Source organism: Mirounga leonina, unplaced genomic scaffold (genome assembly GCF_011800145.1).
Source record: "Mirounga leonina isolate KUSES-001 unplaced genomic scaffold, KU_Mleo_1.0 Mir_101529, whole genome shotgun sequence".
Taxonomy (NCBI): Eukaryota; Metazoa; Chordata; class Mammalia; order Carnivora; family Phocidae; genus Mirounga; species Mirounga leonina.
This window is the reverse complement of record NW_023270143.1, coordinates 1,310,755-1,333,532: the sequence shown is the minus strand read 5'-3', so window position 1 is coordinate 1,333,532 and position 22,778 is coordinate 1,310,755. Positions and strand designations below refer to the sequence as shown.

Below are 22,778 nucleotides of genomic sequence, written 5' to 3'. Positions count from 1 at the left end.
CCCAGGCGGAAGAGAGCACTTTCGAGGAACAGACAAGAGGCCATTGTGGCTGGAGGGTGGGGGCGGGGAAGTGTTCTTGAGCTGGGCCTTACTTGTCCCCAAGCTCAGGAGGTTGGCGTTCACCCGGGAGGTGAGGGGAAGCCCTTCACAGGGCCACAGGAATTGAAGCTGACTGTTTTCATAGGCTGGTTGTGGTGTGGAGAACGCCTTGTAGAGAGGATGAGAGGGAAAGTAGTTAGGAAGCTGGAGAGTGGGGCAAAGCTTATGGATTCTAAAGCTATGAAAGTCAGGTCTGCTAGGGGTTGGGGTCTGGCTGGATGTGTGAGTTGAGGGAGAGGGAGGAGACCTGGAGAAAGCCCAGCCTCTGGCTTGGAGAACTGCAGGGCTGGATGTGCCCCTCTTGGGATGGGGAAGGCAGGAGGAGGTGCCCCTAGGGGTTGGGTGTGGCTTGGGACGCACTGAGTCTGAGGGAGCCCGAAGACAGGGGATGGGGCATCCCGGTGGCAGTGCCCAGCAGGCATCGGCTGTGCCCCGGCCCCCGGGCCCCAGAGTTAAGGGCAGGAGGGTGAGGGGCACAGGTGTGTGGCTGAGGCCCAGAGGGAATTGGGAGGCTCCTCGGGGCGCTGGCAGCCTCCAGCCATCTGTGGTGCCTTCTTGTATGTAGCCTGGGCACGGAAGGGGTTAAGTCACAGAGGGAAGGCGCGTGTAGAAAGCGGCCAAGGCAGGACTGGCAAGGCTGGCCCCAGGGAGCTGCAGCTGGCATAGCAGCCCTTCCGCTTGGGCCTGCTGGGCGCGCAGCAGCTGCCCACACCTCTACCTCTGCCTTCACCTTCACCTTCCCTGCTCCCCCGCCCGAGCTTCTTCCCAGTTCCCCTAGGCAGGGCCTCCCTGCCTAATGCATTCCAGGTGTTGACACAGCCCCAGGGGCGGCAGGAAGTAGGGCAGGGAAGGTGTGGGTCTCTCTTGCTGTGCATCTCTTAGGGGCTCCAGTCTCCAGGCCTCACTGACTGCTTCTGTTCTCTGGAAAATTCCTTCAGGGATCTCTGTTTGGGTCCTGAGTCTCCGGCAGGGTCAGGCAGTGGTGAGAGTGTCCCCCGACCCCCCGGCCCCAGACCCAGCTCTGGCACTTTCTAGCTTCACGTGACCTTGAGCAAGTCTCTTCACCTCCCTGAGCCTCAGTTTTAACATCTGTAAAATGGGGTTATCATGCCCACCTCTTAGTGTTGTCTTAAGAATTTGCCACAGGTAGAGAAAACCCCCGCAGCACTCAGCATGACACATTGTAGCCATGTTCAACAAATGGCCGTGGTCTGCCTTGGTCTGCCCTTTTTGTTTCTTCACATTTGCCTCTCTAAGCCTGCATCCCTCACTGTCCCTGTCTCCCTTCTGACTTGCCCCCCCCTTTACCGTTTCCCTCTCTAGCTGTCGGGCTCTCCGCAGTCTTCCTTCCGGTCTTCTCTTTCCTTGTCTTGGTTCCAGTGCCTCTCTCTCTCTTTTTCTCTCTCTCTCTGCCTTTTTCCCTCATGATCTCTCTGTGTTACTAATTCTCAAATTTGACCAGGCTTCTGGTGACAGGGGAAGGGAAATGGGTGGATCTTGGGATCCCTGGGGTCACACACAGCAGGGGTCAGAGGGGCCATCCCCTAGTGGCTTTGTCCTCACAGGAAGGGAAATCCCAGCCAGCGTGGTAGCCCCAGCACTGGGTAATTATTGCCCCCAGTGCTCCCAGCTGCAGCTCCACTCCCTTCCCTTCCTGTCCTCTGAAGTCCCCAGCCCCTCCTGGGGGTGGAGCAACCACCCCCATCCTTCTCTGGCCTCAGGTCCAGAGACACAGGGAGGAGGTGGCCAGGCCCTTACAGCAGTCCAGCAACTGGAAGAGGGATGGGCTGCCTGTGCTCCCATGTGGCCGTGTGGTGTGTGTGTGTGTGTGTGTGTGTGTGAGCGCACGCATGTGTGCGTGCATGCACGTGCATGTGTGCACATGTGCCTGGCTGCCTGGCTGTCTTTGTCCCCAAGGGTCTGTTTTGTGTGTATCTTAATGTTCTTATTTCTGTATGTCTGTCTGTATGTTTGAGTGTGTGTCTGTATATGTCTCTCTGTGTCTATGTGTGTCTTTGGGTCTGTATTTGTTGTGTGTTCCTGTTTGCCTGCTTGTGTGTCACCTTGGTTCTGTCTAAGCCCCTGGGAGTTTCTAGATGTTTCTGCATGTGGGTTTCTGTATGTAGATCTCGTGCGTGTGCGTGTGTGTGTGTGTTTCTGTGCCCATGTCTGTCTCTGTATGCCCCCTATGAGGTCTGTATCTTGGTTGTAGTTGTAGTTGGTGTGTGTGTGGGCAGGGGTGCCTGCCTGTCTTTGGGCCCTTCCTGCCCTCTTCCTCCTGTTCTGGAACGTTTTTTTTTTTACAAACCCAGGACTCTGTTCATTGTGCCCTCAAACACACTCTTCACCTTCCTACCTAGTATTCCCACCTTTGCTCAATTTCTTCCCTTGCCTGCAGGACCATGCCCAGTCCACCTAAAACCAAAAAACAACAATAACAACAACAAAAACATACCCCATCCTGGATGGCTGAACTCAAAAACCGCCTCCGTTAGAAAGTCACCCCATTCCCCCCTCCAAATGTCATTTCTTTCCCAACTCAGCAAACATTGGCTGAGGATGTGCTCTGTGACTCTGGACACAGACATGCTTGGGATCCCATCCCAGCTCTAACTGTGTATCCTCAGACAAGTTATTTTGCTTCTCTGTGTCTCGCTTTTCTTGCCTATAAGATGGAGCTAATAGTACACAGGGTTGTTAGGAGGATGCCATACCGGAAAGCATCAACACAAAGCCTGACCCAGAGTAGGTGCTTAACAAACAGTTGAACCCCCATACTTTATATCTTCCACTAAGAAGTGAACACCTTGAGTTCCAGACAGTTCTGGAGGTTCTTGAAATGCCCTGCTCTCTTCTCCAAGGGTCTTGCACAGGGCAAAGTGTAAACTGGACCAGGTGGAACCAAAGGATCCCAGTTCAGGGAACTGCTGACAAGTGTTGCATGAGCCTGCTCAGGCCCAGAGAAGATTGGGCCCTAGCAGAGGGTGGAAGAAGGGACCTCCAAGGCTGCCACCCAATGGCCAGAGCATGTCAGATAGGGCAGGAGGTAACCGGCAGAGGTGGAAGGGGCCTAAAGGACCATCTAATTCGGATACCCCAAAGTGGTGGCCCACAAGTTGAATTGGACTCACAAATATTGTTTGACCTACTCACTGTTTTCAAAATTAGGGGATTTCATGTAAAAGTCTGGATTTCTGATTCTCTTGAAATATTGGAAGATCCGAAAACACAGGGCCCTGTTCCTGCAAAGTGACAATTAGATAGAAGGGAGGAACTTCAGGTGAGGCACGTGGTCTCCAGTTTACCCCAGTCCCTACCATTCCCTAATGGCTAGTACTGTTCCATTTTACAGAAAGGTCCTCACTTTACATGAGAGTACACACTTTACAGAAACATCCTTCACTTTATAGAAGGGGGCCTCACTCTATAAGAGACTTCCTCCATTTCACAGAAAAGCCTTCTGTTTGGCAGAGAGTCCTTCATTTACAGACAGGTCATCCGTTTTACAAAAAGGTCTTTATAGAACTCTCCTCGCTTTACAGCACGTCCCTCCATTTTGAAGAAGTCTCCTCCACTTTCTAGAAATTTCTTCCCTTTACAGAAGGGGCATTCTTTTTATCAAAAAGGCCTCCATTTTGTTGAAAGTTTCTCTATTTTGCAGGAAGGAATACTCTAGGAAACTCTTGGAAGTGGCTCCCACTTTCCAAAATCGCCTTCACTCTGCAGAAGGTGCCTCTGTTTTTCTGCAGAGTCCTTATGTTCAGAAGACCAGTCCACTTCAGGGAAGGAACTTTCAGATCTACGCACAGGGTTCCTGTAGAACAGCTCCCCCTGCACGTCTCACACTCGACAGAGCTTCGTGTTTGAGCTCTCAGAGAGAACATCTGTCAGGCCAAGCAAGGCCTGGGTCAGTTTGGCCCCAAGGGTGTAGGGCAGCAGGGCTGGACCTCACATTCAAGGGGAAGGTGGAAAAAGTGGGGCAGCTATGCCTTTATCCCCTGTTTTTTTCCTCAAACTGAGGGGCTCCCCTCCCCCCCCAAACTGAGCTGGCTTTCCAAAAGGCACTTTCTTATTTGCTGTTGTTCTTTCTTCTCCACTCCCTCTGTTCCCTTTCTCCACCCCACCCCACCCCCAGGAATTCCAGCTGTCCCTGGGGCCTACCTCTTAGCCTGGAGAGACAGAGATCTGGGGGCTGTAGGGAGAAGTATGCAGTGGGGGGTCAGGAGGCCTGAGGGCTGGGGCCAGCTTCTGCCCACTCTAGCATCTCACCAGGTCCTCAGAATGAGGAGCGCACACATATTCTCCCCCATTTTGCAGATGGGGAAATTGGGGTCCAGAGTTGTGAAGCAACTCCCCAGGTCACCATGGAGTTAATGGCTGAGGTCCAGTCTGAGGCCCTATTAGCTGACTTGAGATTAAGCCAAGGCTACAACTAGGAGATGGGAGAGGGGGTGTTGCTGGCCAGGGAAGGGGGATGCTGGGAGCTGAAATTACCAGAAAGAGGTGAGGGAGAGGCAGGGTCATTCCAGTGGAAATGGGCAAAGGCAAGAATCCTTATCTTCCAACAGCTAGAGGACAGACCTGCTCTGCTAGGAGCCCCAAAGCATGCGCTCAGGGCACCTGCCAAGTAGGGGCATGCAGCAACCAGAAACAATTTTTGGAATGATTTTGTTACTTCAATAACAAAATGTTGTCATGGAAAAATTCAAAACTCTATTATACTTCTGAACACTTATATTACAGTTTTGTATGATTTGTATTTTCAATTGAGTTTGAATTGCAGGATGGGGTACCATTGTCTTTTCTTTGCCATGCCACCTCTAGTAGGAATCCTGCCCTGATCTGAGGAGCTGTCGAGGAGAGTGGAGCTGGATTCTGTGTCCCTCTTTGACTGGGTTTGCTCGTGCTTCTTGGTGTGTCAATAGCTTTGTGTTGGGTTGCAGCCTGCGGCCTGGGGGTTTATTATCTGTGTGCATAGTTTTGTGTCTTTGCGGATGTGTAGTTCTGTGGGATTTCAAGTTTCACTCACATTGCTGTGTGGGTGGGGGGCACTATGCTCTCTCCCTTTTTTGTTTCACGGACTACCCCAAATCAGGGGCTGTGATTACTATCCAATTTTCCAGACAAGGAAACTGAGGTTCAGTAGATAGAGAGGCTTGCCCAGGGTCACACAACTAGTAAGTGGGGGTGTTGGGATTTAACCAGCTTCTCTATGACTCCTGAACCAGCTCTTCCTTTTTTTTTTTTTTAAAGAGAGGGAGAGAGTGGGGGAAGGACAGGAGGAGAGGGAGAGAGAACCTCAAGCAGGCTCCACGCCCAGGGCGGAGCCTGTCACAGGGCTTGATCTCACAACCCCGAGGTCATGCCTGGAGCCAAAATCAAGAGTCAGAAGCCCAACCCACTGAGCCACCCAGGCGCCCCCTGAATCAGCTCTTCCTAATGAAGGTGCCACAACACCTCAACATGCACAGTCCAGTCAGTGAGTGCAGTCATGCCACCCCTCTTTGGGATAGTCATATACCACAGGTTCTAATTGACTGTCCTTGTTTTTTTAATAAATAAGACCAGATTCAAGGTTATCCCTGAAATAATGTCACTGTCATGAGCACTCAGGTGCCCACTGCAAGGAAATTGGGTAGAGTCCACAGCTTGCCTGAGGCTTAACTGGACAAGAGACTAGGGGGCCCTGGTTGCCAGGTGCCGCCTCAGAGGCCCGGCTCTGCCTCATTCACTCTAAGCCCTCCTTGACTGAGGTTGCTAAAATTTGCTCAAATAAAGTACAGGTAGATTTGAATTTCAGGTATTCGACAAACAATATTTTAGTATGGCATAATAAATTTTTAGTGTAAGTATGCATGAGACATGCTTATACTAAGAAATTATTCATTGTTGATCTGAAATTCAAATATAACTGGGCATTCTGTACTTTATCTGGTCGCCCTGTCCATGGCCTCTCCCTCCCCTGAGCTTCCCCATCCCAACAGACTGACCCCCCCCTACGGCACTTCCTGAGCCCCACTTAGCTTTTCCTAAATGAAAGTCTCTTGTCTTTGAGATTGGGAGCTCCCTGAGGGTTAAGATCAAGATTACCTTTTGCCTGCTGAAGGCTTGCCGGGATGGCATACCCCCACCCCCGCAGAAGAGCTGAGACAGTGCCCAGGATGTGCTTCCGGTCGGTGACAAGAGATGCCAAAATGGCAACAATGGTGGTGTGTGAGCATAACGTGCCGAGCACGTGGCATATGGACACGTGAACAACTCTGCGGCTCTCTTGAGGTCTTTGAGGGCTCTGCATTGCCAACGTGTGGCTGGGTACATTTTCACAATGTATTATAAAGTTCGGTGGTGTGACTTTCTCTCTGTGGGGTGGGGCCCTTTGTGGCCTCTGCTCTAATGGGCCCTGGGGACTCTGGTAAACCCAGTAGTGGAGGGGGCAGTGCTGGTGGAAGACTCCATCAGGTGTGTAGGTATGCTCACGTGAGAGATAATGCCGGTGACGGTCAACTATAAAAAATGGGCTGGAGAAAACCAGTGCAGAACCTAGCCAGGTGGGGATGGGATGGAGCAGTGGGAAAGGCTGTGGCATCCAGGAAGGGAGAAGGCCTCCCTTGGGAGCTCCCTAGGGGCAGAGATGGGATTTCACATCTTCCAGCAGTGAGTCTACTAGGCTCAGAGTAGGACTCAGAAATACCTGGGGGAACTGACCTAAGCCTAGGGAAACCAGAGAGTTCAACAGAACCGTGAGGTGCCATGGGGGCCTAGCTGAGAAGTTCCTATCTTCCCCATGGGCAGTGGGAAGTCATAAAAGGCTCTTGCGCAGGTAAGTGTCATGCCCTGAGCTGGAGGTCCATCTACCCTCATGGAGGAAGCAAGACCTGGGGACCAGGGGGACACTGGGGGAAAACATAGGCAGAGACAAGGAAATGGAGGCAGAGGGACAGGCATGAGGAGCACTGACACAGGAGAGGGAGGGATCTTGAACCTTCTTCCTTCAGTGGAGCCTCAGCCGTTCTTGGCCAGGCCTAGGCTCCTGAACTGGAACCCTGATGTCATCTCCCTGGAGGTGGGCGTAAAGGTATTGTACTCACTAGCCACACTGCAGCTCACAACTTTCTGAAGCACTGGGGTACAACCCTGCCCCTCCTACTTCCCCCCTTTTCCAGCTTCCCCTTGAAGGGCAGGGTTCAGAAAGGAGTCCAGTGCAGGACCCATCTGCTGAAGCTCTGCCATTGACTTGCTGTGTGACCTCGGGCAAGTCACTGCCCCTTTCTCGGCCTTCATCTCTTCATTAGATCCTGAGCTCACAGTCCCTGCCCTTCTCTCCTGCGAAGCCAGAGTGTGCCAGAATATCTGAATTTTATCCAGCCTTCCATTCTGCAGGGCTGCCCGCAAGGAGGCAGAGAGAAAGGAGAGCAGGCCCACTGGTGGGGTGGGTGTAAAGAGAGTAGAGGGTAGGCCAGAGCAGGGCCACAAAGAATGGTGTGGTCACCCTATCCCCAGAACAAGCAGTGGAGTGGACAGAGAGAGAAGCCTGGCCAGGGGCCCCCCAGCTGCTCTGCACAGACTGGGTAGGGAGGGCTCACCGGGGAGGCCTGCCTGCTTTGAGGTGTGGAGACAGGGCGAGAAGGAGCCTTGAGGAGGCAGACAAGGGGCACCTGAGACCCTGGCATCTATGTGTGTATCTCTCGGGGGGGGGGTCTCTGCACAACGGGGTGCCTGGCTTTGCCTGCTGGGTCTCTGACACTGTCAGCTACTCTGTGTCTCTCTTGCTCTGGCCATGTGTCTCTCAAACTGTGTCTCGTCATGTGCCACCCTCCAAGTGATTCATCCTCTTCAACCCCACACCCAGGGGGAAGGCAGGGCAGGACCAGGCCAGGATGTGCTGAGCAGGGCAGGGTAAGCCGAACTGAGAGGAGTATGTCCTCCCTCCCCGTCAGGGCCCTGCCTGCTCAGGTGGGAAAAGAAGGAGGAACCTGCACCCAAGGCAAAGTTGCAGGGTGGAGGAGTGGGTGCGGCCTGGGGCCTGGGGCACCATGTTGCTGCAGGGCTGGGAGCGGACCACAGCCCAGGTCCCCTGGGGCCTGCCTGGCTGGACTGGGGCCAGAGTGCAGCCAGGGACCCAGGGAAGCTGCTGGAACACTGTGTGTTGGGCTATTCCTTCCCTCCAGGACTGGGAGACCTAAAATTCCCTGTGCCTTTTTTTTGCCCATGCGACCCCACAGGGTGTCTCTGTGTGTTGTAGCTGTATGTTTTTGCAACGGAGGGCACATGGGACACCGTGACCATTTAGACCAGTAAGCAGATGTCAGGTGTGTCAGTGTGCCTGAGCCCCCAAGACCTACAGACACCTTGGACATGTTTGTTTCATGAGTACGACATGGGAGTAAAAGAGGCCATACGTCTGTGATCGTGTGTCTGCGTTTCTGGATACATGGTGGTGTGTGACTTCGGGATGTTATCCCATTGTGTGCAGTCATATCTGACAGGGTACAATGACCCTGCATGGCTATAGTCCTCATAGCTGTGTGAACCACTTGCAGGTGTGTGAACCTGTAACACCGTATTACAGTATGTGTGACACACTGTGGCCCTGCGACTGTGAGACGCAATATAAATGACTCTGTATGTCTTTGTGACTCAGTGTAACCATCTTTGAGGAGTGTGTATGATGGTAAGTGGTTGGGAAATTATCATATGAAACTGCATAAAACGATGGGCTTGCCACCGTGTGGCTGTCTTTGTGAGTGTGCGTGCCTGTGTGCTTGTGTATGTGATACCGTGGGGCCGCGTGATAATACGTGAGTTCGTGACTGTGGGTCTTGGTGACTGTTTGTGAGCAGGCTTTCAGGAGCGTGATAGCATGTGATTGATTGGATATTTGAATTTGTGGGGCCCTGCAGTTGCCTGAGACAGTCTAAATAACACCATGTGGCTCCGTAACTGAGTGGGCCCTTTTGTGACTGGTCAGTATGAGACTCTGTAACACAGGCTAGCAGATCCTGTGGCTGTGAGAGGGTGTGTGGCTGGGGCCCAGCAAAACCAACACCACGTGTGGGTGGGAAGGGGCTCTTGGCCGCCACTCACTCTCCTGTCCTCACACCTGTTTGCCTACGTCCTTCCCTACGCCGTGGACTTTCATGACTTCCTTCTGCCCGCAGGACAGTCACCTAGCTCCTCAGCCTGCCTCCAGGGTTGGCCCTCTCTGCTCTGTCCCCCCACCCCCCACTGACTTCTCAGTGAAGACCGAGCCAGGCCCACCTGAGCGCCACACTTCTTCCCTTTGGGACATGTCAGCCTGGAGGGTCCCTCATTGTCTTCCAGATGGAATCTTCTCTCCCAAAGGCAACCATCGTCTTCCCCTAGTACCAAAGACAGAGGTGGACTTAGGGAGCCCACAGTGAGGGAAGAGGGACAGTGCAAAAAGACCTCCCATTTTCTGCATTTGTTGCCTGCCGTTTTAAAGCCATTCCCGTGACCTGAACTCTGCGTGCTGGGTGTGTGTGGTTGTGTGTGGGTGTGGAAGTGGAGGAGGGTAGTAACAGATTAGTGAGAGGCTGGGTTTTCAAGGAGCAAAACTTTTGTTCGTGAATCCAATTTTGTCATTTTTGAGCACACTCGGCTGAATACAATTGTAGACAAGGAAGACCAAGTATCCTCAGGACCTTAAGAAAAAGGATGAATGGCTTAGGCTCAGCATACTCACTGTGGCCATATAAACAAGGGCTGCAAACACATACACAAACTGGAGGGTGCTCGCATCCACCCCCAGTCTGGTTAAACGCCCTAATAATGATGCCTGCTGACATACAAGGAATCAATGCACAGATCACAAAGAACTCTTGTCTATTGATGAAAACAGCCAGCCACAGCCCCGGGCCTGGCTCCCCATCTGAGGGCTGCGGTAGGGGCTTCCCAGAAAGGCAGTGTGCCCTGGAAAGGGGTTCAGGGAAACCCAATACCCCAATACCTGCTAAGACATACGACTCCCCTGGCCCCTTTGGGGTAACATCAATCGCTTCACACCCAGGTTCTCCCTTTCTGCAGGGCTGCACCAAGGAAACCGGATCCTGGTTAAAAGTTTGTCCCTTGACCCTGGCCAGAGCCTTGAACCTCATCCAGAAGGTCCCCAGCGGCTTCGCTCAGACCCAGGCCCCCCCACTGAAACCCCCAGCCAGCGTCCTTCGCCACTGAAGCGGACACCCGGTCCAAAGCCACAAGGTAAGTGGTTCCAGCGAGGGGCAGAGAAATGGCCCAGGAGAGGGGATGACAGAGGGGAAAGGCTGACCAGTGGCAGAGGAGAATGCTTGTTAGAAGGCTAGGAAGCACCACGGTCTAGCGGCAGAGGGCTGTGGCCTGTGGCTGATGCGTACACGCTGGCATTTTGCCTCAGGCTTGCTCTGTACCCGCCTTGGGCAAAGGTGCAGACTGGGGGTTTGTGGAGGGCCTTGTGGCCTGACCATGACAGCCACCTCCAAACTCAGCTCACTGGGATCTCCCCTCTCTTCCCTGTGCATTTCTCCAGTCCCCCCAAAGCCCAGCTACCTGCAGATGCCCCGGATGCCCCCCCCACCTGAGCCCATTCCCCCTCCACCATCACGCCCGCTGCCTGCAGACCCCCGAGTGGCCAAGGGCCTGGCCCCCAGGGTGGAGGCCAGCCCCAGTTCTGCAGCAGTATCCTCACTGATTGAAAAATTTGAAAGGTGAGTCTGGTCCCCGGGGGACCCTGTGGGGGTGAGGGTGGGCCTGGGACAGGAAGGACAGCTCTAAGACGGGACTCTCAGTGAGTTCATACCCTGCCTCCGTGTGTGTCCACCACCCACCTCAGAGAGCCTGTGATTGTCGCCTCGGATAGGCCAGCCCCTGGCCCCAGCCCAGGTCCCACAGAGCCAGCCGTGTTGCCACAGCCACCCGCGCAGCCTCCAGTGCCCCAGCTTCCCGAGGGCGAGGCCTCCCGCTGCCTGTTCCTGTTGGCTCCCGGGCCCCGGGATGGCGAGAAGGTGCCCAACCGGGACAGCGGCATTGACAGCATCAGCTCGCCATCCAACAGTGAGGAGACCTGCTTCGTCAGTGATGACGGGCCCCCCAGCCACAGCCTGTGCCCCGGGCCCCCTGCCCTGGCCAGTGTCCCTGTTGCCTTGGCTGACCCCCACCGGCCCGGCTCCCAGGAAGTTGATAGCGACCTGGAGGAGGAGGATGACGAGGAGGAGGAGAAGGACAGAGAAATCCCAGTGCCCCCGATGGAGAGACAGGAATCTGTGGAGGTACTGACCCATGTTCACCAAGAGACGAGACCATGTGGAAAAACCAGGAGCCTGGCTCTTACACTTGGTTCTTCCCCAGCTCGTTATTTCTCAAAACAGGGCATTGTTTCCACTTGGGATGTTTGGCTTCCCTGGTCCCCTGGTACTAAATATCGGTAGCAAACCTGTACCTCGCTGCCGCCCCGCTTCACTGTAACTACCAAAATGACCATGCATGGTCCCAAATGCCCACTGGGAAAATTGTTCTTCCCTCATCAGAGAACCACTAGCTGGACCTCACTTTTTCTGTCTTAAAGATGTGCATCCTGCTTGGGGATCCTTAAAGTCCTCCTCCAGCTGGAAAATCCCAAGACTCGGTAGCTATGTGACACTGGGCAAGACTCCACTCCCCTACCACGAGCCTCGGTTTCCTTATTTATAAAATGGAAAGTCTCTCACATCCAGAGAGACTCCCCAGCAGCTGGCCGCCAGAGGGGCACGAGAGCTAGAGCTCCTCCTGCCTGAAGGACCTGAGGCTGTGGTCATGAAGGCCCTTGGCAGCAGGAAACCCTTTCTGTGCCCCAGCAGCCTAAGGCTGCTTTCAAAGGCTTCCTCGCACTTAAGTTAGGTTGCCTCCAGAACACCTTCTTCACCAGAACCCAGCTCAAATGTGGGGGCTGAGGCCAGGGACTCAGCAAATATGTGTCCAGTGATTTGGAAACTGGGCCAACAGGCGATGAGTCGTATACCTTTTTGTACTTTGGTGTTTTCTTCACACCCCGGGTACTCGGCAAGCTTTTGCTGACAGTGAACTGAGTGGGTGAATAAATAACATTTATAGAGTACTTAATCTGTAGTCTGCTATGTTTTACTTACATTAAATCATTTAATTATCTCAACTACCAATGGACTTAGGTCCTATTACTATCAGTTTATACAGATGAGGAGACTTAAATACAGAGCAGTTACACAACTTATGCAAGCTAATGAATGGCAGAGCTAGGATTTGAACCCAGGAAGTCTGACTTCCTGGCCCACACAATTAACCACTGCGCTATGCTAAATGAATAGAGAGAGCAGATGCCTGGGTGCACGAGTGGCCAAGTAAGAGAGTGCGTATCATCGGAATCGAGGAGTGGCCTTTAGGATACACTGGGGAGTCAGAGATTGAAGCTGGGAGGCTTATGGGTCCAGAGATGGGGAAGTAGGGTTCACCCAGGGTGGCACTGGGCTTAGAGTAACATTTGAGCTGTTCTGAGAATTCTGTGGGCTTGGGTGAAGGTTAGGGTACGGGGTGATGGATGAGTGGTTGCCTCTTCTCCTTTCCAGTTGACTGTGCAGCAGAAAGTGTTCCATATTGCCAATGAGCTCCTGCAAACTGAGAAGGCCTACGTTTCCAGGCTCCATCTCCTGGATCAGGTGAATGGCCCCTTGGGGGTCCCAGGGCCCCAGGACCTGGTAGGTGGGTGCCAAGGGGGAAGTAATAGGGCCTGAGCCCAGCCGTACCATTACCAATCTAGAGTTGGTAAGACCCCTTTCTGACCTTGACCCCCGTCCTGTCTCTGAAGTCAATTCTGATCATGACCCCAAGCTTGATCTTTGTACCAACCCTCATTCCTAACTTTGGTGGGGTACATCAGCCCTGACTGCAACTCTGACCTAGATCCTGAATTGACCCCAGCTGTAAACCAGACCCTGATCCTCATTCTAATCCTGGCCCTATTCCTGCCCCCAAATCCACTAGAATCCATATGGGTAGGAATTTTTGCTTGCTTCGTTCACTCTGTTATCCCAGCCATTGCAACAGTGCCTGGCACACAGTAGGCACTCAAAAATATGTGTTAAATGAATGAGTCTGACCCTGAATCTAATTCTGACCTTGACCCTGCTCCTGACTTCTCCTTGTTCCCATGCCTACCTCCAAGTCCTAACCTCGATGACCCGAAATCCAACCCCACATAGAAGCCTAACTCCATTCCCTCTCTCCTCGGTCTCAAGACCAGTGCTGATCCCAAAGCTCCACAGAGCTGCCCACAAACACTGCCCTCACCTCCAAGCTGCCCCTTCCCCAGCCAAGTCCCAGGCCCAGCTGGGCTCAACACTCCTGCCCTGCCCCACAGGTGTTCTGTGCCCGGCTACTGGAAGAAGCTCGGAACCGCAGTTCCTTCCCTGCTGACGTCGTCCATGGCATCTTCTCTAACATCTGCTCCATCTATTGCTTCCACCAGCAGTTCCTGCTGCCTGAGCTAGAGAAGCGCATGGAGGAATGGTGAGGGACCCCAGATCTAGGCTGCCTGCCTTCCTGTCCACGCGCCTGCCAAGCCCAGGGCACAAGTGTGCACTCGAGGTCATTCCCACCTGTCCTCTCCTCTTAGCGCCTTTCACAAAGAGAATCAGACCGAAGCTCTGCCCTCTACGCCGTCCCAATGTAATACGAAACACAGACCGGGACTCAGAAAATTACAACAGAATAGCACAGCCCTTAAGAGTATGAGGTTAGGAGCCAAATTGGCTGGGTTCAAATTTCAGCTCTGCCGTTGGCTCGCTTTTTGATATTAAGCAAGTTTCTTAAATTACTGTGGTTCAGTTTCCTCCTCTGTGTAATGAGGATAATAATAATAGCCTACCTTGGAGGGTTGTTTGAAGGATAAATGAGTTGACACATGTCGAGAGCTTAGAACAGTATCCTGCGTATAATAAGTGCTCAATGTGAGCTGTTGTGTTTTTTTTTATCAGACCTATGATAGAGCTGAGAACGGGAGGCTGTAGGAATCCAGACGAATGGACCAAACCTAGGCTGGGGTTAGAGAAGGATTCAAGGAGGAGCTGATTCCTGAGCTGAGTCCTGAGGTAGAAGGGCAGGGTTTACAGGCAATCTCCCAGCCGCCAGGCTCTCCTTTTCCCATCCATCCTTTGGAGTCTACACCACCTGCCATAATGGTCTTTCTGAACAATCAGACTGCGTTACTTCCTGCTTGAAAATCATCTCCATGCTCCCCACACCCACAGGATAAAGTGTGTCTCCCTCCCTAGACTGTCACCACTGAGGGCTGGCATGAAGCCAGTTCCTGCATCTTCCTAATTGACTGTTACCCCTGAGGGATAGGCCTGGCCCGGTTCTTGTGTGTCCCCCAGCAGACCGTGACCAATGAGGGCTAAAACCAGGTCTAGTGCCATGTGTCCCTCAGCGAACTGTGACTCCTGAGGAGTATGACCAGGCTTGTTCACTTTGTCTCCCCTATCAGACAGTGACCCTGTCGGGCTTAGCTCAGTGTGACTCATTTGTGTCTTCGGAATCACCCGGCATACAGCTGGGCACAGAATCAATAAGAAGTGTATGAAGTGGCCCTCACGGTGAGGTCTGGGCAGGTATTTCAGGACATGTTATTCCTGGTACTTGAGAAAGGCAGAGTCGGGGCCGGTGGCAGCCCGGGCCATGGTTTCAGGTCAAGCTGAGCCTCTTGGCCTAACTGGCCTATAACATAAGCAGCAATTCCAGAGGAGCAGAACTGGCTGACGAGTAGATTTCCAGGAATGCGATGAGAGTAGCTTCCCTGGGACTAGAGACCTAGGAAGAACCCTGGGAGAGTTCTGGGGGACAAGGCTCAGCAGGACCGTGCCAGCCCCCGCTTCCACCCCAGGGACCGCTACCCACGCATCGGAGACATCCTGCAGAAGCTGGCACCCTTCCTCAAGATGTATGGCGAGTACGTGAAGAACTTCGACCGGGCCGTGGAGCTGGTCAACACCTGGACAGAGCGCTCCACCCAGTTTAAAGTAATCATCCATGAGGTGCAGGTAAGCAGCGAAGCTGGATAGGACAGACTGGGGAGGAGAGGTCTGCAGGGACCCAGTGAGGGGTCTGTGGCCGGACCTGAGCCCCTCTGCTTCTGCCCGTCACAGAAGGAGGAAGCCTGTGGCAACCTGACGTTGCAGCACCACATGCTGGAACCCGTGCAGCGCATTCCCCGCTATGAGCTGCTTCTCAAGGACTATCTGTTAAAGCTGCCCCACGGCTCCCCGGACAGCAAGGACGCCCAAAGTGAGTGCACACATCCGGGCCCTGCCCCACCCCAGCCCCCAAGACTTAACTCACAGGGTCAGCCTTCCATTGCAACATAATGAGATCCCAGAAGAGGATCTCCAAACTGAAAGGCCCACATTGAGGCTCTAGAGTAAGACCCCAGGATGTACCTCTGGGTTGAGTCTCTGCCTGAGTACCCAGACAGAGCAGTCAGGGGTCTCCCAGTCTGAAGTCCCCAGCTGGAATCCCAGAGTTGGAAGAGTATACCAGAATGATCCCCTAGAGGGAGCCATCTGTTTTCTAGGCCAAGACCCCAAAGCTCACCCCTAGACTCATCCTCAAATGAAGTTGTCCCAAGTCCAAAATGAAACTGAGCCTGAACCCCCAGGGACTGAGCCACCAGGCCAAGAGCCCAGACTGACCCCTCAGGCCAAGCCCTCTTTACTGAATCTCCACAGCTGAGCTCCCTACAAGGAGAGGTGTCTCATCAAGACCCTGACTTTACATCATCCACGTTTAGAGCTCCACCCTGTGTCGCCAGCCACTACCTAAAATGAACCTCATAAAGAACCTCCCAAGTCTGATCAGAGCCCTACAGAATCACCTTTTCAGAACTGAGCACCCCAGACTGGACCCCAAATTTTCTGCCTCCAAGATTTGGATCTCTAGGCTGAGATACCATCTCCTCAGACTGAGTCTTCACACACTGAACCACTAGGAAAGTATTTCATTCTGATTCCTCCAGTATGAGACCCACCCCGCCCCCAGGTTCACGCCTCAAAGAGTGCTTCCCTAGAGTCTCCCCAACTTTCTCCCCCCAGAGTGTTATTTCCATTCGTTCCTTCATTAATATAGCAGCTATTTACTGAGCACCTTATTCTGTGCATTGTTGTAGGCACAGGGGATATGGAAGTGAACAAGACAGACAGCAGATAATAAAGAGAAGTAATAAATACACAGGAGAACATTGGATAGGTGCTACGTGTAATTCAGAGAATAAGAGGGTGATGTGACAGGGACTGGGGGGCTTACTTGAGGTTGGGTGGCCTCTCTGAATAGAAGATATTTGAGTCAGACCTGAATGACATGAAGAAGGGAGCCACGTGCTGACTGGGGAGGAACATATTCCCCAGAGGCAACAGCAGGTGCAGAGTTCCTAGGGGGGAGGAGGTGGCAGCTTGCATATCTCCGGACCAACAAGAGGGCCAGTGTGACCTGAGCATGATAAGTGAGGGTAGAATGGTAGAAGAAGGGTTGGAGAGAGGAGCAAGACTTTAAAGGCCTGGATAAGGAGATGGATTTTTTTCTGAGTGCAGTGGGTAGCCAAGGGAAGATTTGGATCGGGATTACTACCAGTAAGAAGCCTTTGCAATAATCTAAGTGAGAAAAGTTGGCTTGGATGAGGGTAGTAGCAGTGGAAGTAGAGAGAAATGGTTAGATTCAGGATATATTATATTTGGAAGCAGCACTGAAAGAACCAGGATGGAGTGGGTGTGAGACTTGGGAGAAAGAGTCAAGAATTACTTGCAGATTTTTGGCTAGTGGTGATGGTTCTTGAGATGAGCTTAGGAGGTTGATTTTGGACATGTTCAAAGTGAGCTGCCAGGTAGGCAGTTAGATGAGTCTAGAATCCCAGGGAGAGAGATTTGGATGTCACCGGCTCATAGACAGTATTCAGAGCTGTGAGGCTGGCCCCAATCACCAAGAGAGTGAATGTAAATGGAGAAGAAATGGGGACCAACGACAAAGCTGAGGGAGGTTGAATCAGCAAAGGACTTAAGAAGGAGCAGCCCTACAGGGAGGAGGAAAGTTAGGAAAATGTGGGATGCTGGAAGCCACAAGAATCAGGAGCAGACAGTTGTGTCCACTGCTGTGTCTACTCCCCAAACTGAGGCCCCGCCACCCTACCACATGGGACACTTTGCTACCATGCCTGGACCTCTAGAAAGAGCGAGAACCCTAGAACGTTTGACAGCTAAACTCTACAAACAGACATCTGCAGACTAAGGGCCTCAATCCTCTCCCCAAATGAGAGCCCCCACTGAAGTGCCAGGATGAGCTACATTAACCTAAACCTTGAGAAACAGCCTTCCAAACTGATTCCCTGGGAATAGTTCCATGGGGTGACATCTCCAACCTGAGCCCTCAGGCTGAATCCAGTATAAGGTCCCAGTTATAGGACCTCCCACACTTGGTTTCCCCAAACTAAGATCTGGGCTTCCAGAATGTTCTCCCCACCCTGAGCTCGGAGAGCAGGTTCCCAATCTGAGCCCTCAGCCTGAGGTCCCACAGGGAGATTCCCCCAAACAACTTCCCAGTCTGATCTCCATGGCCACCATTCTATAAACAGATATTGCCAAACTTAGCACCCCAGATTCATCCCCCATTTACTGTCCCTCAGATTGAGACATCTATCCTAGCCCCAAAGATTGACTCTTTTGTCAGGGACCGATCCATGCCACAGACTGAGACCACTGAGGCCTCAGACTGATTTCTACAGTACTCCAGTGTGAACCCCAGAGGGAACCCTGAGATTAAGCTGCCCGATCCGAGCTCCAAACAGAGACTCCAGATTGTGTTCTTGCTAACCCCAATCCCCCAGACTGAAGACCCCTGTTTTCCATCCCCTTCACTGCACCCTGGGACTAATGCCCTAGATTTTCTCCCAAATTAAGTCTGATCCTCCAAGTCTGATCTTCCCAGTCCTGACTCCCAGACTGACTCCCCACAAACAGTGCCCCCCCCCACAATTTTCTACATCCCAGCCTTGGATTCACAGATTGAGATTCCCAGGCTGAGTCCTGAAGAATGAGGTCTCCAGATTGGGCTCCATCTTGAGACCCAAGAAGGACACCTCACTGCCACACTGAGTCTCCACATTTTATAACCCTCCAACTGGGATCCCCAGAAGAAGCCTCCTGGCTTATTTCTCCACTCAGAGCCCATGGATTCTACAGAATCACATATCCACAGTGAGCTTTCAGGACTGAGTTCTTCCAATTTTATTTCCACACTGGATCTCTAGCATGACATTTCCAAACTGAAATTCCCCAAATGAGCTCCCTGTACTGAACCCCCAAAGTGAGTTGCCAGTGTAATATTCCTAAACTGGGCACCAGATAGAGTCCCTTTTACCAACTATGTGTCCCTGGGCAAGCTGCTTGGGCTCAGTTTTCTCGTGTGTAGAAGGGGGATGATAAGGATACCTCCCTCATAGAGTTGTTCTCAGGATAAATGAGATAATCCAGGTAAAGCTATTAGCACAGTGCCTAGCGCATGGCAAAGGTCCAATAAATGTTAGCAGTTTTTATTACTGAATGCCCTGACTGATGCCCTCCATACTGAATGCCCATAAAAGTAGATTGAGTTTACCTAACTTGGGTTCCTATTTTGTACCAATCTCAACCCTATCTGAGTCCCCAGATTCAGCCTCAGGGCTTGAGCTTGCCCAACTGAGCTCCCCATGCTAAGCCCAAAGATGAACACCCCCCCCACCACCACCACCCAAGAAAGAATTTTCCAGTCCGGTTTTCTGAGCCACTCAGAATGAGAATCTCTGAATGAGAGCCAGTCCAAGATATGCTCACTAAGCTACCCAGCCCAAGATCTTAAACTGACCGCCCAATGTTTTACCCCTCAGACTAAAATCCCCAGAAAGTGCCTCAGGGTCTGAGCCCCACTGAATCACATCTCTGGTTCCCTAGACTCACTCCCCCCACTTTCTTTTTTTAAAAAATATTTTATTTACTTATTCGAGAGAGTGAGAGAGCATGAGAGAGAGAGAGAGAGCACACAAGCGGGGGAGAGGGGGAGAGGGAGAGGGAGAAACAGACTCCCCACTGAGCAGGGAGCCTGATGCGGGATGCAGTCCCAGGACCCTGGGATCATGACCTGAGCTGAAGACAGATGCTTAACTGACTGAGCCACCCAGGCACCCACTCCCCCCACTCTCTACTTCCTAGACTGAACTCTGGAACCTGGACTGTAGACTGGGCTCCTCAAACCAGGCTAGAGGGAACTACTGTCTGAACTGCATACCCTGAGCCCAAGACTGAACTACAAACCCAGGCTGCCAAAGCCCCACCAGAGCTTCCAGACCAAGCCCCTACACTCAGTTCCCCAAACTGCACTCCCTAGTCCACACCCCCAAATGAAATCCTAGCCTGACATCCCAGACAGAGCCTACACACACTGGACCCCTGGAAATACCAGTTTGTACTCCACACAAGGCATCTCCAGACAGAGTTCCTGATAGGAAAGCCTCTAGTCTGAGCCCAGTGACCTGCCCTGGCCTGAGTAAGTATGCCCACAGCTTACCAGAGTCTTCTTCCTGTCCCTTCCCTGGTTACCTCCTACCTCTACCACCCAACATGCCCCCTGCCCTGGGGTGGGGGAGATACAGAACAGCTAGGAGAAAAGGCAGATGGCCGAGCAGTTCCAGCTCTGATGGCAACTCGGCCACTTTCCAGGTAGACAACCTAAGGCCACCACATCTTCTCCCTGAGTCTGTTCCCTCATTTTGGACAAACAGGGCACAAATCACACCTATCTTACAGAGTTGTTGTGAGGATTGAAAGGAGCTAATTTATGCAAAGCATCTGATGGGGAGCCCTGGAGAGGGTGGGGGGACTCTGGCCCCATCCTAGGGAGTTCCCAGTCTACTGAGGGATGCAGATTTGTCAATACATGATGAATACACAGTGTGGCTGGTGGGACAGAGGGGAGTGCAGAGGAATGTGGGAACCGAGACAGGGTCTCGGCCCAGCCTGGGAACTCAGGGCAGGTTTACTAGAGGAGGTAAGCTGAATCCAGAAGACTGAGTGGCAGTTAGCCAGATGAAGCAAGACAGGACATGTTTAGGGAGGTACAAGTGGAGAAAGTTGGAGAGGTCAGCAGAAGCCAGATCTCCAAGGGCTTTCGATGACAGGCTAAAGGGCTGGGTCTTTTCCCCTGCAGATACAGGGGAGCTATTGACAGATTTAAGCAGAAGAGTGACAGCAAGCTATATGTGAGAAAGATCCCTCTGGCAGCTAGGGTGGAAGAGGGGTTGAAGATTAGAGACTCCTGAAAGGCCTGAGCTGAGACAGGGGCTACAGATCTTGAGTACCAAGACTTGGTCATGGAGGCAGAGCCTCCTAGAAAAGCAAGACTTGGTTTGCCAGGCATATGGACCCTCTTGAGAAGCACCTGTACTCCTCCATCACAGGCAGATTTTCCAGTGGGAAAATTTGGCATCATACAGACAAGAGTGGGATGCAGTACATCTGTAGCAGGGCCTCAAGTGTGGGCAGGATTTTCTAGTGTGGGGATATGTAGGGACTTACTTCAAGATTTTTTTTTTCCCCTGATGATACCTGGTCACTATACCTGAAATATGGAAATTACAGAAAAGATGAAAGAGGTAGGGAAAAAGATCACCTGTGATACAAGCCCCCAGAGAATAAGCACAATGAACATTTTGACATATTTTCTTCCCAGTGTTTTTATACATATATATTTGCGAAATTGAGATCACTCAGTGTACACAAGTTGGTATCCTTTTCTTAAAATATCCTGAGCATTTCACAAATTATGAAAAACTCTACATAAGCATCACTTGTAAAGGATGTTCAGTATTCCGTTATATGAATGCACATGAATTTATTTAACTGACCCCCTACAGGGGGACTTTTTTTTTTTTTTTTTGAGAGAGAGAAAGAGTGCGTGTGCAGTGGGGGGAGAGGGAGAGAGAGAATCCCAAGCAGACTTCCGGCTGAGCATGGAGCCTGACACAGGGCTTGATCTCATGACCCTGAGATCATGACCTGAGCCAAAATCAAGAGTCAGTCGCTTAACCGACTGAGCCACCCAGGCGCCCCTACAGTTGGACATTTTTGTTTCCGGTTGACACTGTTGTAAACACCACTGCAATGAAAGTGTGTTTGTACATAGAACATGTATTTTCTCTTTTTTATTTATTAAGTTTTTATTTTATTTTTATTTTTTTAAGATTTTCTTTCTTTATTTGACAGAGAGAGAGCACAAGCAGGGAGAGCCACAGGCAGAGGGAGAGGGAGGAACAGGCCCTCCGCTGAGTGGAGAGCCCGACGCGGGGCTCGATCCCAGGACCCTGGGATCATGACCCGAGCCGAAGGCAGACACTTAACCAACCGAGCCCCCCAGGCACCCCTAAGTTTTTATTTTAATTCCAGTATAGTTAACATACAGTGTTATATTAGTTTCAGGTGTACAATACAGTGACAATTTTACACATCACCCGGTTCTCATCAAGACAAGTGCACTCCTTAATCCCCATCACCTACTTAACTCATTCCCCACCCCTCTTCCCTCTAGTCTGGAACTGTGATACCTCTGTTTTGTTTTTCTTTTTCAATTTGCTTTGGCTATTCAGGGTCTTTTGTGGTTCCATACAAATTTTAGGATTATTTGTTCTAGTTCTGTGGAAAATGCTGTTGTTGTTTTGTTTGTTTGTTTTTTATTTATTTCACAGAGAGAGACACAGCGAGAGAGGGAACACAAGCAGGGGGAGTGGGAGAGGGAGAAGCAGGCTCCCCGCTGAGCAGGGAGCCCGATGCGGGGCTCGATCCCAGGACCCTGGGACCATGACCTGAGCCGAAGGCAGACGCTTAACGACTGAACCACCTAGGCGCCCCGCTGTTGTTGTTTTGATAGGGATTGCATTAAATGTGTAGATTGCTTTGGGTAGTACAGACATTTTAACAATATCTTATCTTCCAACTCATGAGTATAGAATGTCTTTCCATTTCTTTTTTTTTTCTTTGTGTCATATTCAGTTTCTTTCATCAGTGTTTTAAAGTTTTCAGAGTACAGGTCTTTCACCTCTTTGGTTAAGGTTATTCCTAGGTACTGTGCAATTTAAATGGGATTGTTTTCTTAATTTCTCTTTCTGCTGCTTCATTATTAGTATGTAGAAATGCAACGGATTTCTGTACATTGATTTTGTATCCTGTGACTTTACTGAATTCATATATCAGTTCTAGTAGTTTTTTGGTGGAGTCTTTAGGGTTTTCTCTATAGGGTATCATGTCATCTGCAAATAGTGAACATTTTACTTCTTCCTTACCAATTTGGGTGCCTTTTATTTCTTTTTGTTGTCTGATTACTGTGGCTAGGACTTCCAGTGCTATGTTGAATAGAAGTGAGGAGAGTGGACATCCTTGTCTTATTCCTGATCTTAGTGGAAAATCTCTCAGTTTTCCCTCATTGAGTATGATGTTCCTTGTGGGTTTTCCATAGATGGCCTTTATGATGTTGAGGTATGTTCCTTCTAAACCTACTTTGTTGTGGGTTTTTATCAAGAATAGATGTTGTACTTTGTCAAATGTTTCTTCTGCGTCTATTGAGATGATCATATGAATTTTGTCCTGTCTCCTGTTGATGTGATGTATCACGTT

General features: G+C 51.4%; 1 protein-coding gene across 1 annotated transcript in view; it reads left to right on the top strand.

Annotated features, from left to right (window-relative positions):
- The window catches only part of FGD1 (FYVE, RhoGEF and PH domain containing 1), a 40,476-nt gene that overhangs the window by 7,440 nt on the left and 10,258 nt on the right, over positions 1–22,778 (top strand). Inside the window, exons 2-8 of the mRNA XM_034989218.1 lie at positions 10,144–10,317; positions 10,622–10,799; positions 10,925–11,360; positions 12,669–12,758; positions 13,460–13,608; positions 14,981–15,137; positions 15,243–15,381. Coding sequence (XP_034845109.1) covers positions 10,144–10,317; positions 10,622–10,799; positions 10,925–11,360; positions 12,669–12,758; positions 13,460–13,608; positions 14,981–15,137; positions 15,243–15,381 — 1,323 coding nt within the window. The remainder of the gene's footprint in view (positions 1–10,143; positions 10,318–10,621; positions 10,800–10,924; positions 11,361–12,668; positions 12,759–13,459; positions 13,609–14,980; positions 15,138–15,242; positions 15,382–22,778) is intronic.